At 43.3% G+C, this 12,554-nt stretch overlaps 2 protein-coding genes across 2 annotated transcripts in view; one reads left to right on the forward strand and one right to left on the reverse strand.

Annotated features, from left to right (window-relative positions):
- The window catches only part of DOCK4 (dedicator of cytokinesis 4), a 321,839-nt gene that overhangs the window by 301,047 nt on the left and 8,238 nt on the right, over window positions 1-12,554 (reverse strand). The gene's annotated exons all lie outside the window — the stretch shown is intronic.
- The window catches only part of ZNF277 (zinc finger protein 277), a 103,208-nt gene continuing 102,647 nt past the window's right edge, over window positions 11,994-12,554 (forward strand). Inside the window, exon 1 of the mRNA XM_040411056.1 lies at window positions 11,994-12,060. Coding sequence (XP_040266990.1) covers window positions 12,024-12,060 — 37 coding nt within the window. The 5' untranslated portion in view covers window positions 11,994-12,023. The remainder of the gene's footprint in view (window positions 12,061-12,554) is intronic.

Consider the following 12,554-nt stretch of genomic DNA (forward strand, 5'->3'; position numbering starts at 1 on the left):
AAATAATAGCATTCTGAATACAGAATGCATAGTACAATAGGGCTGGAGGGGTTAAAAATAAATAAAAAATAATTTAACTCACCTTAATCCACTTGTTCGCGCAGCCCGGCTTCTCTTCTGTCTTCATCTGTGAGCAATAGGACCTTTGATGACGTCACTGCGCTCATCACATGATCCATTACCATGGTGATGGATCATGTGATGGACCATGTGATGAACACAGTGACGTCATCAATGGTCCTATTGCTCACAGTTATAGACAGAAGAGATGCCGGCTGCACGAACAAGTGGATTAAGGGGAGTTAAATTATTATTATTTTTTTTTTAACCCCTCCAGCCCTATTTTACTTTGCATTCTGTATTCAGAATGCTATTATTTTCCCTTATAACCATGTTATAAGGGGAAATAATACAATCTACACTACAACTAACCCAAACCTGAACTTCTGTAAAGAAGTTCGGGTCTGGGTACCACAGTCGGTTTTTTATCACGCGCGTGCAAAACACATTGTACCCGCGCGATAAAAACTGAACATCGGAACGCAATCGCAGTCAAAACTGACTGCAATTGCATTCCTACTCGCGCGGGTTTGCCGCAATGCATCGGGACGCATCCGGACACGCCCGTGTGAAAGAGGCCTAAGAGTTACATAGAATCATAAATCAATATAATGTTATGCGACCCCGGCAGTGCTTGGAGTTCAGGACGGGAGCTGTCTTAGGCCCCTTGCAGACGAGCGTGTCCGGATAAGGTCCGGATGCGTTGTGGCAAACCCGCGCGAGTAGGTACGCAATTGCAGTCAGTTTCGATTGTAATTGTGTTCAGTTGTTCAGTTTTTATCGTGCGGGTGCATTGTGTTTTGCACGTGCGTGATAAAAAAACTGAATGTGGTACCCAGACCCGAACTACTTCACAGAAGTTCAGGATTGGGTTCAAGGTTGTGTAGATTGTATTATTTCCCCTTATAACATGGTTATAAGGGAAAATAATAGAATTCTGAATACAGAATGCATAGTACAATAGGGCTGGAGGGGGTTAAAAAATAAATAAAATAATTTAACTCACCTTAATCCACTTGTTCGCACAGCCGGCATCTCATCTGTCTTCTTCTTTTAGGAATAGGACCTTTGATGACGTCACGGCGCTCATCACATGGTCCATCACATGATCTTTTACCATGGTGGTGGATCATGTGACGGACCATGTGATGAGCGTAGGGACGTCACCACAGGTCCTTTTCCTGTGCACAGCAAAAAAAAAAGAAGAGAAGCCGAGCTGCGCGATCAAGTGGATTAAGGTGAGTTATATTATTATATGTTTTTTTTAACCCCTCCAGCCCTATTGTACTATGCATTCTGTATTAAGAATGCTATTATTTTCCCTTATAACCATGTTATAACGGAAAATAATAATGATCGGGTCCCCATCCCGATCATCTCTTAGCAACCGTGTGTGAAAAATCGCACCGCATCCGCACTTGCTTGCGGATGCTTGTGATTTTCACGCAGCCCCATTCAATTCTATGGGGCCTGCGTTGCGTGAAAACCGCAGAATATAGAACATGCTGCGATTTTCACGCAACGCACAAGTGATGCATGAAAATCACCGCTCATGTGCACAGCCCCATAGAAATGAATGGGTCCAGATTCAATGCGTTTACGTCACGCATTGCACCCGCGCGGAAAACTCGCTCGTGTGAAAGGGGCCTTATACTCACGCTGCGAGTCTGGAGTGTGGAACTTGCTTGTCTGAAATGGGCCTTAGCCACAGTCTTATCAGTAAGATAAGGATTGAGTTTTAATGAGTGTTTATAATGTCAGAGGTAAGAATCCTGTTAACTCCTGGTCTGACGGAAAAGACTGAAAATCCAAAGGGTGCTACTAGAGCATCTCAGCTATGTATACATAAAAGGATTCTGTATTTTTTAATAAAGATCAACTGAAAAAATTATTTCTAGCTCAAAATAAGTACAATGCAATAATAATTAAAAAAAATGTCCCCCAAAGGTGTATATAGCCTTTAAATATATTGGGCTGTGCATGCCCTGCACCACTCTATTCTCCAAAGGTGGCAAGCACCGTATAAAAATAACAAACAAAACTGGCATATAACGTTTAATAATGCCCCCCCCCCCCCCCAATAGAAAATTATCCTTAGGCCTTTTTCACACTTGCGTTGTCCGGATCCGGCGTGTACTCCACTTGCCGGAATTACACTCCGGATCCGGAAAAACGCAAGTGTACTGAAAGCATTTGAAGACGGAACCGTCTTCCAAATGCGTTCAGTGTTACTATGGCACCCAGGACGCTATTAAAGTCCTGGTTGCCATAGTAGTAGTGGGGAGCGGGGGAGCGGTATACTTACAGTCCGTGCGGCTCCCCGGGCGCTCCAGAATGACGTCAGAGCGCCCCATGCGCATGGATGACGTGATCCATGTGATCACATGATCCATGAGCTTGGGGCGCCCTGACGTCACTCTGGAGCGCCCGGGGAGCCGCACGGACGGTACACTGCTCCCCGCTCCCCACTACACTTTACCATGGCTGCCAGGACTTTAGCGTCCCGGCAGCCATGGTAACCACTCTGAAAAAGCTAAATGTCGGCTCCGGCAATGCGCCGAAACGACGTTTAGCTTAAGGCCGGATCCGGATCAATGCCTTTCAATGGGCATTAATTCCGGATCCGGCCTTGCGGCAAGTGTTCCGGATTTTTGGCCGGAGCAAAAAGCGCAGCATGCTGCGGTATTTTCTCCGGCCAAAAAACGTTCCGTTCCGGAACTGAAGACATCCTGATGCATCCTGAACAGATTTCTCTCCATTCAGAATGCATGGGGATAATCCTGATCAGGATTCTTCCGGCATAGAGTCCCGACGACGGAACTCTATGCCGGAACACAACAACGCAGGTGTGAAAGAGCCCTAAGTGGAAATAACATTAGGTAAAATGACACAAAATACAAATTGAAATGTCAACACTTTCCATCACCACACAAATAGTCTGCTGTACATCTAATTATTTCAAACGCAAAGAATCCTTGAAGATTTACGGTATATGCTAACAATAGGAAAAACTTTGTGTGAAATAAATTAGAGCCATCAGTTCCTTGTGTTACTTTTCCCCCTAATTCTGCAGACCTTCGGAGCCAGTTAGACCAGACAAGAAATAAACAAACCAAACTGTAACGTTGGGTGCCAGAAGCAAAGTTCTAGGCACGCTGCCTATATAGTTCCGTGGATTCACCCACTTCTGTTATACAGTGCATAGCATACTACCAGAGCTGAGAACATGAGTTCTAAGGGCGGCCATACATAGTCAATAGCCGTCGGCTGACAGCTATCTCTCCTGACTCCACCATGCACATATACGATGGGCTTGGCCGAAAGTCTATGTGCATTTAATGGGGAGAGGGGAGAGAGCCCCAGCCAGACACCTCTGGAGGCCGCTTATCTCCCAGGAGAACAAAATAATTGGGTGAAAATATTCCCTTTGCCCTATCCTCTCTCTCTCTCCTGACATCTGTTGGGGGGAAGAGTCTGGAACTTCCCACACACATTAGACTGTTGGCCCAATCCCCTGTTTTCCGAGGATTCAGCTGACAATACGCTAATATGTATGGGAGCCCTAACGTCTAAGTAAACTCTATTCACCTGAATCAAAGCAGCCACTGAACAGACACATAGTGAAAGCTGCCCGGGATTAGTTCGACTTAAAGGGTAACTGTCATGTTTTCATAAAATAAAAAAATCTATTTTAGCACATGCGACTGCTGCTGCAGCATTATGCATAAAGCAATCTTTAGTTTCTTCATATACCACTGTTTTCCTTGAGTTTTTCCCTTAGTTACTGCTGTTTTTAACCCCTACAATATGAGGATCTTGTCAAGATGGCTCCTTCGCCAGTTCTCAGAGACCAAAACTGCTTTCCCTCACTTCCCATACACACTTGCTGTAGCCAGGAGCTCCCTGCCAGCCAATCAGATTGGATTACTGAGACACGCCTCCTCACTCTGAAGCCTAATGCAGGCATGCAGTGTGAAGGACTGCCCCTCCGTCTTCTGTTTACACTAAAGGGAAGACAGACAAGCCATATCAACTGTCTTTTAAGGGAGCAGTGGAAAGGGACAGAGGACATTAATGAAAGCTGTTATTATAAGGCAATTACAGATCTTTTGACACTCATTGAGAAACTAACTCCAATATACATGCCTAGCTGTAATAAACTAGCAAATAAAATTAAAATATGACAGTTACACTAACATTATGTTCTGTAGAAGGCAAGAAGTCCTCATCTTGAGAGGACGCTGAATGTTCATAGATTAGTTCAACTGCTCTGGTCTTAAAGAATATGCTGCTAGGAACTGCCCCCATCCAAATGAACAAAGCTTCCTTGGAACCCTGGTCTTAATAAAACAGATATGACTTGTGATGACAGGTACAAATACTACCATGTCTCACCACACATAATAAACATTATGATAATCATGCTTTATACGATCTCATAAAAATTCAAGGCGAGTACTTAGCAATGCAGATTTTCCATGCTGAGCAAACTAATGAAACACACCGTGCCAGGGTTTAAACAGGTAATGTAAAAACTGTTGATTGTGACACGTCAAATTAAAATACACATCACGTCAACATGCTTCTCAAATGCCTAATAGAGTAAATGAAGTGCCACTGCTTTCTAATGTAACTGGCTTCCCAAGTAGAGCCCTGAGTGCAAAACAACGGAGATATGTGAAAAGATTACCAACAAGCTGCTCGAGAGTTTTCCGTGTGACCGCAAGGAAATAGGGGTCTGAATGGAGAGGGGACAAGCCTTGTTTCCCAGACCTTCTCCAAGGTGTCTAAGAAGAACATTTGGATGAACTGCTCTACCTGGTTCAGGAGAAAGGCCCATACTAAGGTACACTGATATGGAGTGAAAGAGTCTGGGAAAAGTGACAGTGTGTTATTAAACCATTTCTGGCAAACCGGCAATGGCCCCCGGCATCCTGATCCCAGCCGCTGCTTTGGCCATGGATCACATGCATGTACCAGCTGCCGGGCTCTTAAAAGGAATCTGTCAGCAGTTTTGACAAACTGATGACTGTTCTACTATATGTAGGGGGTGGGGAGAGCAGTAAAAATATGCCTTTTGTGGAGCTTTTAGCATCAGGAGTAGTATGAAAATGAACTTTTATTCTGCTCCTTGGGTGCAATGGAGGTGGAGCTTCACTGTAAAGGACTCTCTGCCCTCTTCATAGCTCTGAGTGACAGCTATAGTGGTCTCTTGGTTGGATTCAACAGCTGTCACTCTAAGCAGAGAGTGCCTCACAGTGAAGCTCCACCTCCAGTGCACTTAAGGAGCAGAATTTGGCAAAATGAAAGTTGACACTCTCAATTTCTCACTACTCTTGATGATAAAAGCTCCACAAAAGGTATGTTTGTACTGCTCTCCCCAGCCCCTACATAGTGCTGTCAGGAGCCTAGCATGGTCAAAACTTTAAAGGGCACTAATCACACCTGCCTTCAGCTAATGCCCAAGTGCTGATGGCTTTTTAAGAAACTTTCCCTTAGCACTCCTTTCCTAAAAGGCTACATCTTAGGTCACTTTCACACTGGCGTTTTGGATTTCCGTATGCGAGATCCGTTCAGGGCTCTTACAAGCGGTTGAAAACGGATCAGTTTTGCCCTAATGCATTCTGAATGGATAAGGATCCGCTCAGAAGGCATCAGTTTGCCTCCGTTCCGTCTCCATTCCGCTCTAGAGGCGGAAACCAAAACGCTGCTTGCAGCGTTTTGGTGTCCGTCTGACGAAACTGAACCAAACGGATCACAATGTAAGTCAATGGGGACGGACACAATCTGGCACAATAGAAAACGGATCCGTCTCCCATTGACTTTCAATGGAGTTCATGACCGATCTGTCTTGGCTATATTACAGATAAGGCTACTTTCACACTCCTGTTTTGGGCGGATCCATCATGGATCTGCACAGACGGATCCGTTACAATAATACAACTGCATGCATCTGTCATGAACGGATTCGTTTGTATTATCTATAGCCAAGACGGATCCGTCATGAACTCCATTGAAAGTCAATGAGGAACGGATCAGTTTTCTATTGTGCCAGTGAAAACGGATCCGTCCCCATTGACTTACATTGTGTGCCAGGATGGATCCGTTTGGCTCAGCTTCATCAAGCGGACAGCAAAACGCTGCAGGCAGTGTTTTGTTGAACGGCTCCAGTGCGGAATGGTGACTGATCGGAGTCAAACTGATGTATTCTGAGCAGATCCTTTTCCATTCAGAATGCATTAGGGCAAAACTGATCCGTTTTGGACCATTTGTGAGAGCCCATGACGGATCTCACAAACAGAAAGCCAAAACGCCAGTGTGAAAGTAGCCTAATACAAACGTATCCGTTCATCACTGATGCATGCGGTTGCATTATTTTAACGGATCCGTTTTTGCAGATCCATGAGGGATCCGCCCAAAACACGAGTGTGAAAGTAGCCTTATCTGCTGCCTGTCCTGACCTTGGCCTGTCTACTGCTTATGACTAAATGTGCATTCCTTGACCCATGCAATGTCCGACAACAATTCCTGCCCGCTCCCTTGGTCCCTCTTTTAGGTGACCTGGAGATTTCCTGTGGGAAAGGGTGAAGAAATTCAATAATGACCCAGTGGGTTTGATCTCATTACAGAATTTTACCAGAACTTTACCAGAGGTGGTCACATACGCACAGTGTCAGTACTACTAGTAGTACTGAACAGAGTACTGTACTCAGCTTTTAACATAGCCTGCTAAATGGGAAGAAGGATTTCTTTATTTTTTTCTTTTTGTCTTTTGTTTTCTTCAGATGTTTTTCGAGGCTTTGGTCATCAATGACTCCCGTTATGATAAATAATAAAATCCCATGCATTCAATAGCAAAAGAAAGAAAGAGAAGTATTTATACAAATATCACTCAAACATACAGTATGTTTGTGCAACAGAAGGGAACCGGTCACCGGGATTTTGGGTATAGAGCTGAGGACATGTGTTTCTAGATGGCCTCTAGCACATCTGCAATACCCAGTCCCCATAGCTCTGTGTGCTTTTATTGTGTAAAAAAAACTATTAGATACATATGCAAATTAACCTGAGATGAGTCCTGTCCCTGAGATGAGTCCTGTATGTGAGATGAGTCAGGGACACGACTCATCTCAGGTTAATTTGCATATGTATCAAATCGGTTTTTTTACACAATAAAAGCACACAGAGCTATGGGGACTGGGTATTGCGGATGTGCTAGCGACCATCTAGCAACCTATCTCCTGTCAAATCCCGGTGACAGGTTCCCTTTAAGGCTACCTTACACTATATGACTAATACTTTTTGGCATATAGAAACATCTGATAAAACAAAAAAATTTAAAGAGCCTCATTTATCAAAACGATTTAACAGTAAAATTGTCGTAGATGTCCAAAGCAACCAATCAGAGCTTAGTTTTCATTTCCTAAAGTGCTTTGAAAAAAAAAAAGTTTGACAGGTATATGTTTGGATACATTTCTTTCTTTTGCTATTAAATGCATGGGACTTTTCTGGAAAAAAAAAAATTAAATTAAAAAAAATATATATAATAATAATAATAATAATAATAATAATAATAATAATAAATGCTGAGCTCTGATTGGTGACTATGGGCATCTAAAGGCCCCTTGCCCCTACCCTGGCCAATTCTGCAGGCGATTGTTGGGAAGGAAGTGCCTGCTCGTCAGTGAAGGAGACCGCTGCATTTACATGCAGTGATCTCCTCCACAGTATGGGGAGAAATGATTGCCAATGCCATCTCTCGTCCTCATACTGACTAGGTGGTTGCCGACAGCACGACCTGCTGCTGGTGAACGATGATTTTTGCTTGTTCATCGGGTAATCTGTGGCACTTTTACACCGCCAGATAATTGCTACGGTGGAGAATCAGCCCTTAACAGTTTTACTGTTAGGCAGTTTTGATAAATGAGGCCCTCTGTGTGTAGTGAATCTCCGTTCTAACTGTCATATACTCACAGATAGTTACAATTAGGGATGAGCGAATCGACTTCAGATGAAACATCTGAAGTCCATTTGCCTAAAACTTCGTTCTAATACTGTACAGTGCAGGAGCTCCGTACAGTATTACAATGTATTGGCTCCGATGAGCCGAAGTTATTGCTTCGCGAAGTCTCGAATTTGTACTGTAAAAGACCATTTCCTGAACTCGACTCCGACTTGGAACCGAAGCCGAGTTCGGGAAATGTTTTTTTCACAATACAAATTAATTTATGAAGTTATTGCCCGAAGTCTCGCGAGACTTCGTGAAACAATAACATCGGCTCATCGGAGCCAATACATTCTAATACTGTACGGAGCTCCTGCCAAAATAAAATAAATTATAAGTGTTACCACCATTAGTATCATCACCAGGTAATATTGTGGCGGTCAGGCTGCCCATAAAACGGAGCAGCTTCAATTTCCATTAGGGACAGTAATTACAGAACCTTGGGGTGATTACCTCCCTCTTAGATACACCAGTTACGTATATTGCAAAGTAACTATGGTTAGCAAGTCATTGATTTCAGATTCATTCCAGGACTCCAGTAATGTGGAGAAGTCAATTCTCTGAAATTTTAGAACAGGGATGCCCAACCTGCGGCCCTACAGCTGTTGTAAAACTACAACTCCCATCATGCTCAGCTGTAGGCTATCCAGGCATGCTGGGAGTTATAGTTTTGCAACAGCTGGAGGGCATCCCTGTTTTAGAACCAGGGCTGTGGAGTCGGTAGATAAATGCTCCGACTCCTCAGTTTTTGGTACTTCCGACTCCGACTCCTCTGTATTTAATAAGCGAATGTATTTTATACATTCCTTGAAGGAAAGAAAGGCAACATACATGTCATTACCACAGAAGTACTGGCTAGGAAGCTGCTGCCTTCTCCTTTGTGTGCTGATCTTCTGCTGAAGATAGGGCAGAGGGAGGATCCAGGAAGGGGCATTTATTGTAAAACATGATTTCCCTAGTAGAATCCAATAGTCATGTTTAAAGTTTAAGCTAACAATCTGAGTTTACAAGTTTTTATAGCCTTAGATGAATGACAGCAGTCTTTCAAATGGTTTACAGCTTCAGTCTTGAACTATTGACTATCCATTCCCTTCACTTATACAAGTGTCTCTAGTCCTGCAAAAAACATATTTACTTAATCAGTTATCAGTGAGAGGCTAGGTTAACCATGGGCGATGCGTTCCCTGTAACAGCAGAACACAACACAATGGAAAGTATAAGTATTGCCGCTCCTTAACTGTGCGTTGCGTGCCATATAGTGAAGCATATGAAAAGCATGCTTCTTCACGGTCACTTAACGTGTTCGTTTTACGTCACGCGCCTGCTCCGCCCACGTTATGAATGAAGCAGGCACCGGGCCCCACTGCCATTACAGAAACAGATGCCGGCCCTCATTCACTACACAGGGACACTGTTATGGGGGGGGGGGGGGAGGGGATCTGTGGATGACACATAAGATAAGATGCCATATATGTGCCATCCACAGATGCCCCCATAACAGTGCCATCCACAGACCACCATTAGTTCAAAACCCACCAAAGGCACATCTTTTGGTTAAAATATATATTTTTTTCTTATTTTCCTCCTCAAAAACCTAGGTGCGTCTTATAGGGCGAAAAATACGGTAATTAATTTTGTGAATTGGGACATCTAAACTTGCTTTTTTAATTTTTATTCCAATTTAAATCTAGTAGGAGTCGGTTCATTTTTTGCCGACTCCGACTCCAGGTACCCAAAATTGCCTCCGACTCCTCAGCCCTGTTTAGAACATATGGCTGTGTGTATCTCTAAACGGCTACAGGAGACATTACCTTAAAACAGCATCTTGATGTAACTGGGTTTCAAAGTCAGAGAAGTACCTAACAACAAGCTAAAAACCGTATGACCTATTAACTACCTATTAGATGTTCTTGGTGACACTTTCCACCTCATACACAGCGAAGCTTTAGGAGTCATAAAAGTCATTCAGAATACACAGAATTGCTCAGGTCGACCAGGTCCATCCATTCTTAAAGGTAAATGCAGACAGAAGAATTTACCATTGTATTAGTTAGTTACAGAGCCCTTCAGACACCCTAATGAAAAACGCAGCCCATTAAATATTTGGATTGCTGGCACAGGAGGTGGGTAGTGACAAGACAGGAGCATCTAACTCTTTCGTGACCCAAGATTCGTCATAGGAAGGCGCACTGCTGAAAAGGGAAATTACTAGGTATTTATTGTGGGTTCCTTTTCCACTTCACCCACTTTAAAAGGGGTTGGCCACTATATAAGTACTTTCCACTATATAGTGGGAGGTAGGGTAAAAAAAAGTGTTTCCTAATATACTTTATAAAAAAAAAATCCAAAATGGTACCCTCACCTACAACCAGAACCGAGCGGAGAGAGCTGTGGCTGGAGGACCCCGAATTTCCCAAGGTCCGCCCACCACCAGCGCACCGCACAAGCACGGCCCCTGCTCCCATTCATTTCTATGGGCAGACTGAAATAGCCGAGACAGCGCTCGGCTATTGTCGGCGGCCCCATAGAAATTAATGGAGGGCGGCTGCACAAGCGCCATTCTCATATCCGTTCTCATATCCTCACAATATGCCCCATTGTCTGTGATGGGAATACCCCTTTAATCACTGTGCATTGTCTACTAAGGGCGCCTTCACACGCTGCAGAATTTTCTGCGACTGAAAATCAGTTCCGTTAATTTGAACGAGGAAGTAAGCATAAGGGCTTTCTGCAAGCCCCATTCAGATGAATGGAACAGATTTTCAGTTGCGAAAAAATTTGCAGCGTGTGAAGGTCCTCTAAGGGTGGGTTCACATCACGCTTTGTGTGTCTGTTTGATGTGAAGGAAGAAAGAAAAAATAAATAAAATGCAGCACACCACGTTTTTGTATCCGGTAAATAAACAAACAAACATACTTTATTTTTATTTTATTTTTTTATAATGGAACTCTATGGTGATTGGATGCCACTCTATGGCATCAGTCTGAGGCACCCGTTTAACGTGTACGTTTTCTTTTTACGTGTTAAACGGATGTGAACCCAGTCTAAGACTTCTGTGAATAGAGATGACGGGGGATTACAGCCCCATTGATTCCAATAAGACCACTGTCAGTTCTGAAAGAAGTTCTGTTGTAGTCAGTAACCATGGAGAAACATAGGTCTGCATGGGAGCTGGAGGCATAAAATTGGAGGGTATGGTTAAGGGTCCATTCACACGTCCATAGTGTATTGCGGATCCGCAATACACCCGGCCGGCACCTCCATAGAAATTCCTATTCTTGTCCACAATTGCGGACATGTCCTATTTTTTTTCAGGGCTGCGGACTGGAACATCGGGGGCGCACTCCGGAAATGCAGATGCGGAGAGCGCATAGTGTGCTGTCTGCATCCATTCTGTCCCCATAGAGAATGAATGGGTCCGCACTAGTTCCGCAAAATTGCGGAACGGATGCGGACGTCTGAATGGAGCCTTAATCAAGAACATTTTAATCAAAGTTACTATTATTTATTATTTTGGAGAAATAAAAAAAGGTACAGAAGGTCATCTCCTGACAAGATGAAGATGAATCCTGAGCAGCAGATAGGCGCCGTCTTCGACATTTATACTACCGGTAGAAGCAATCGTATCCAGAATCATACCTGCAATTGTGAATGAATTTTATTTTTTATAGAAAATATCTATTTCTTGAAAATATGTTTGCAAGAATACTATTTCAACAAAAAGCACCCTGATATTGAAATATATTGTTATGATAACTGGAAAAATGACAAATCTATAGGCACTTCTGGAATCCGCACAGCACAAGACATACTGGGGTGACACTCCACACATTTCCTGTTTTTCACACAAAGTGCAAAGTACAGGGACAGAAAAGATTAGCTAGAAGCCTAAATATAGCCCCAAAGTACTGATTTATTCTTCACTGTCCATCACATCTTCCATTCATGGGGTTTTCTGATGCAGAACAATCTGGGAGACTTCACTTGTTCCATAGGTCAGTGGGGCTCTGACAAAGCCCATGTTATCGTCTCATCACTTTTATTGTAGAAAACCCTTTTCATTTCCACATGTCAAGGGGGTCCATAGGTATTGAGACACTGGGGGAGAACTGGCTTAGGCTACTTTCACATCTGCAATTTTGTGGTCCGGTTTTCTGATCCGGCATGGGATCTCAAAACCACAGCAAAACGCACCTGTTTGAATAATACAACCGGCTGCATCTGTTCAAAATGGATCCGGTTGTATTATATTGAAAATGAAGAAACCGGATTCAGCACTAAAACCATTAGAAGTCAATAGTCGTCAGATAAAGTTTTTTTCGTGTGAAAAAATAAAATAAAATAAAAAATTATCCGGCACCATTGACTTACATGGTTTTTGGTGCTGGCTTCTTCGCTTGCAGCGATTTTGTGTTTGCCATGGGAATACAACAAACCGGAACAGAATGCATTCCGGTGCACTCCGTTCAGGTTTGTTCAATTTTGTCCC

The sequence above is a fragment of the Bufo bufo genome, chromosome 1 (assembly GCF_905171765.1).
Source record: "Bufo bufo chromosome 1, aBufBuf1.1, whole genome shotgun sequence".
Classification (NCBI taxonomy): domain Eukaryota; kingdom Metazoa; phylum Chordata; class Amphibia; order Anura; family Bufonidae; genus Bufo; species Bufo bufo.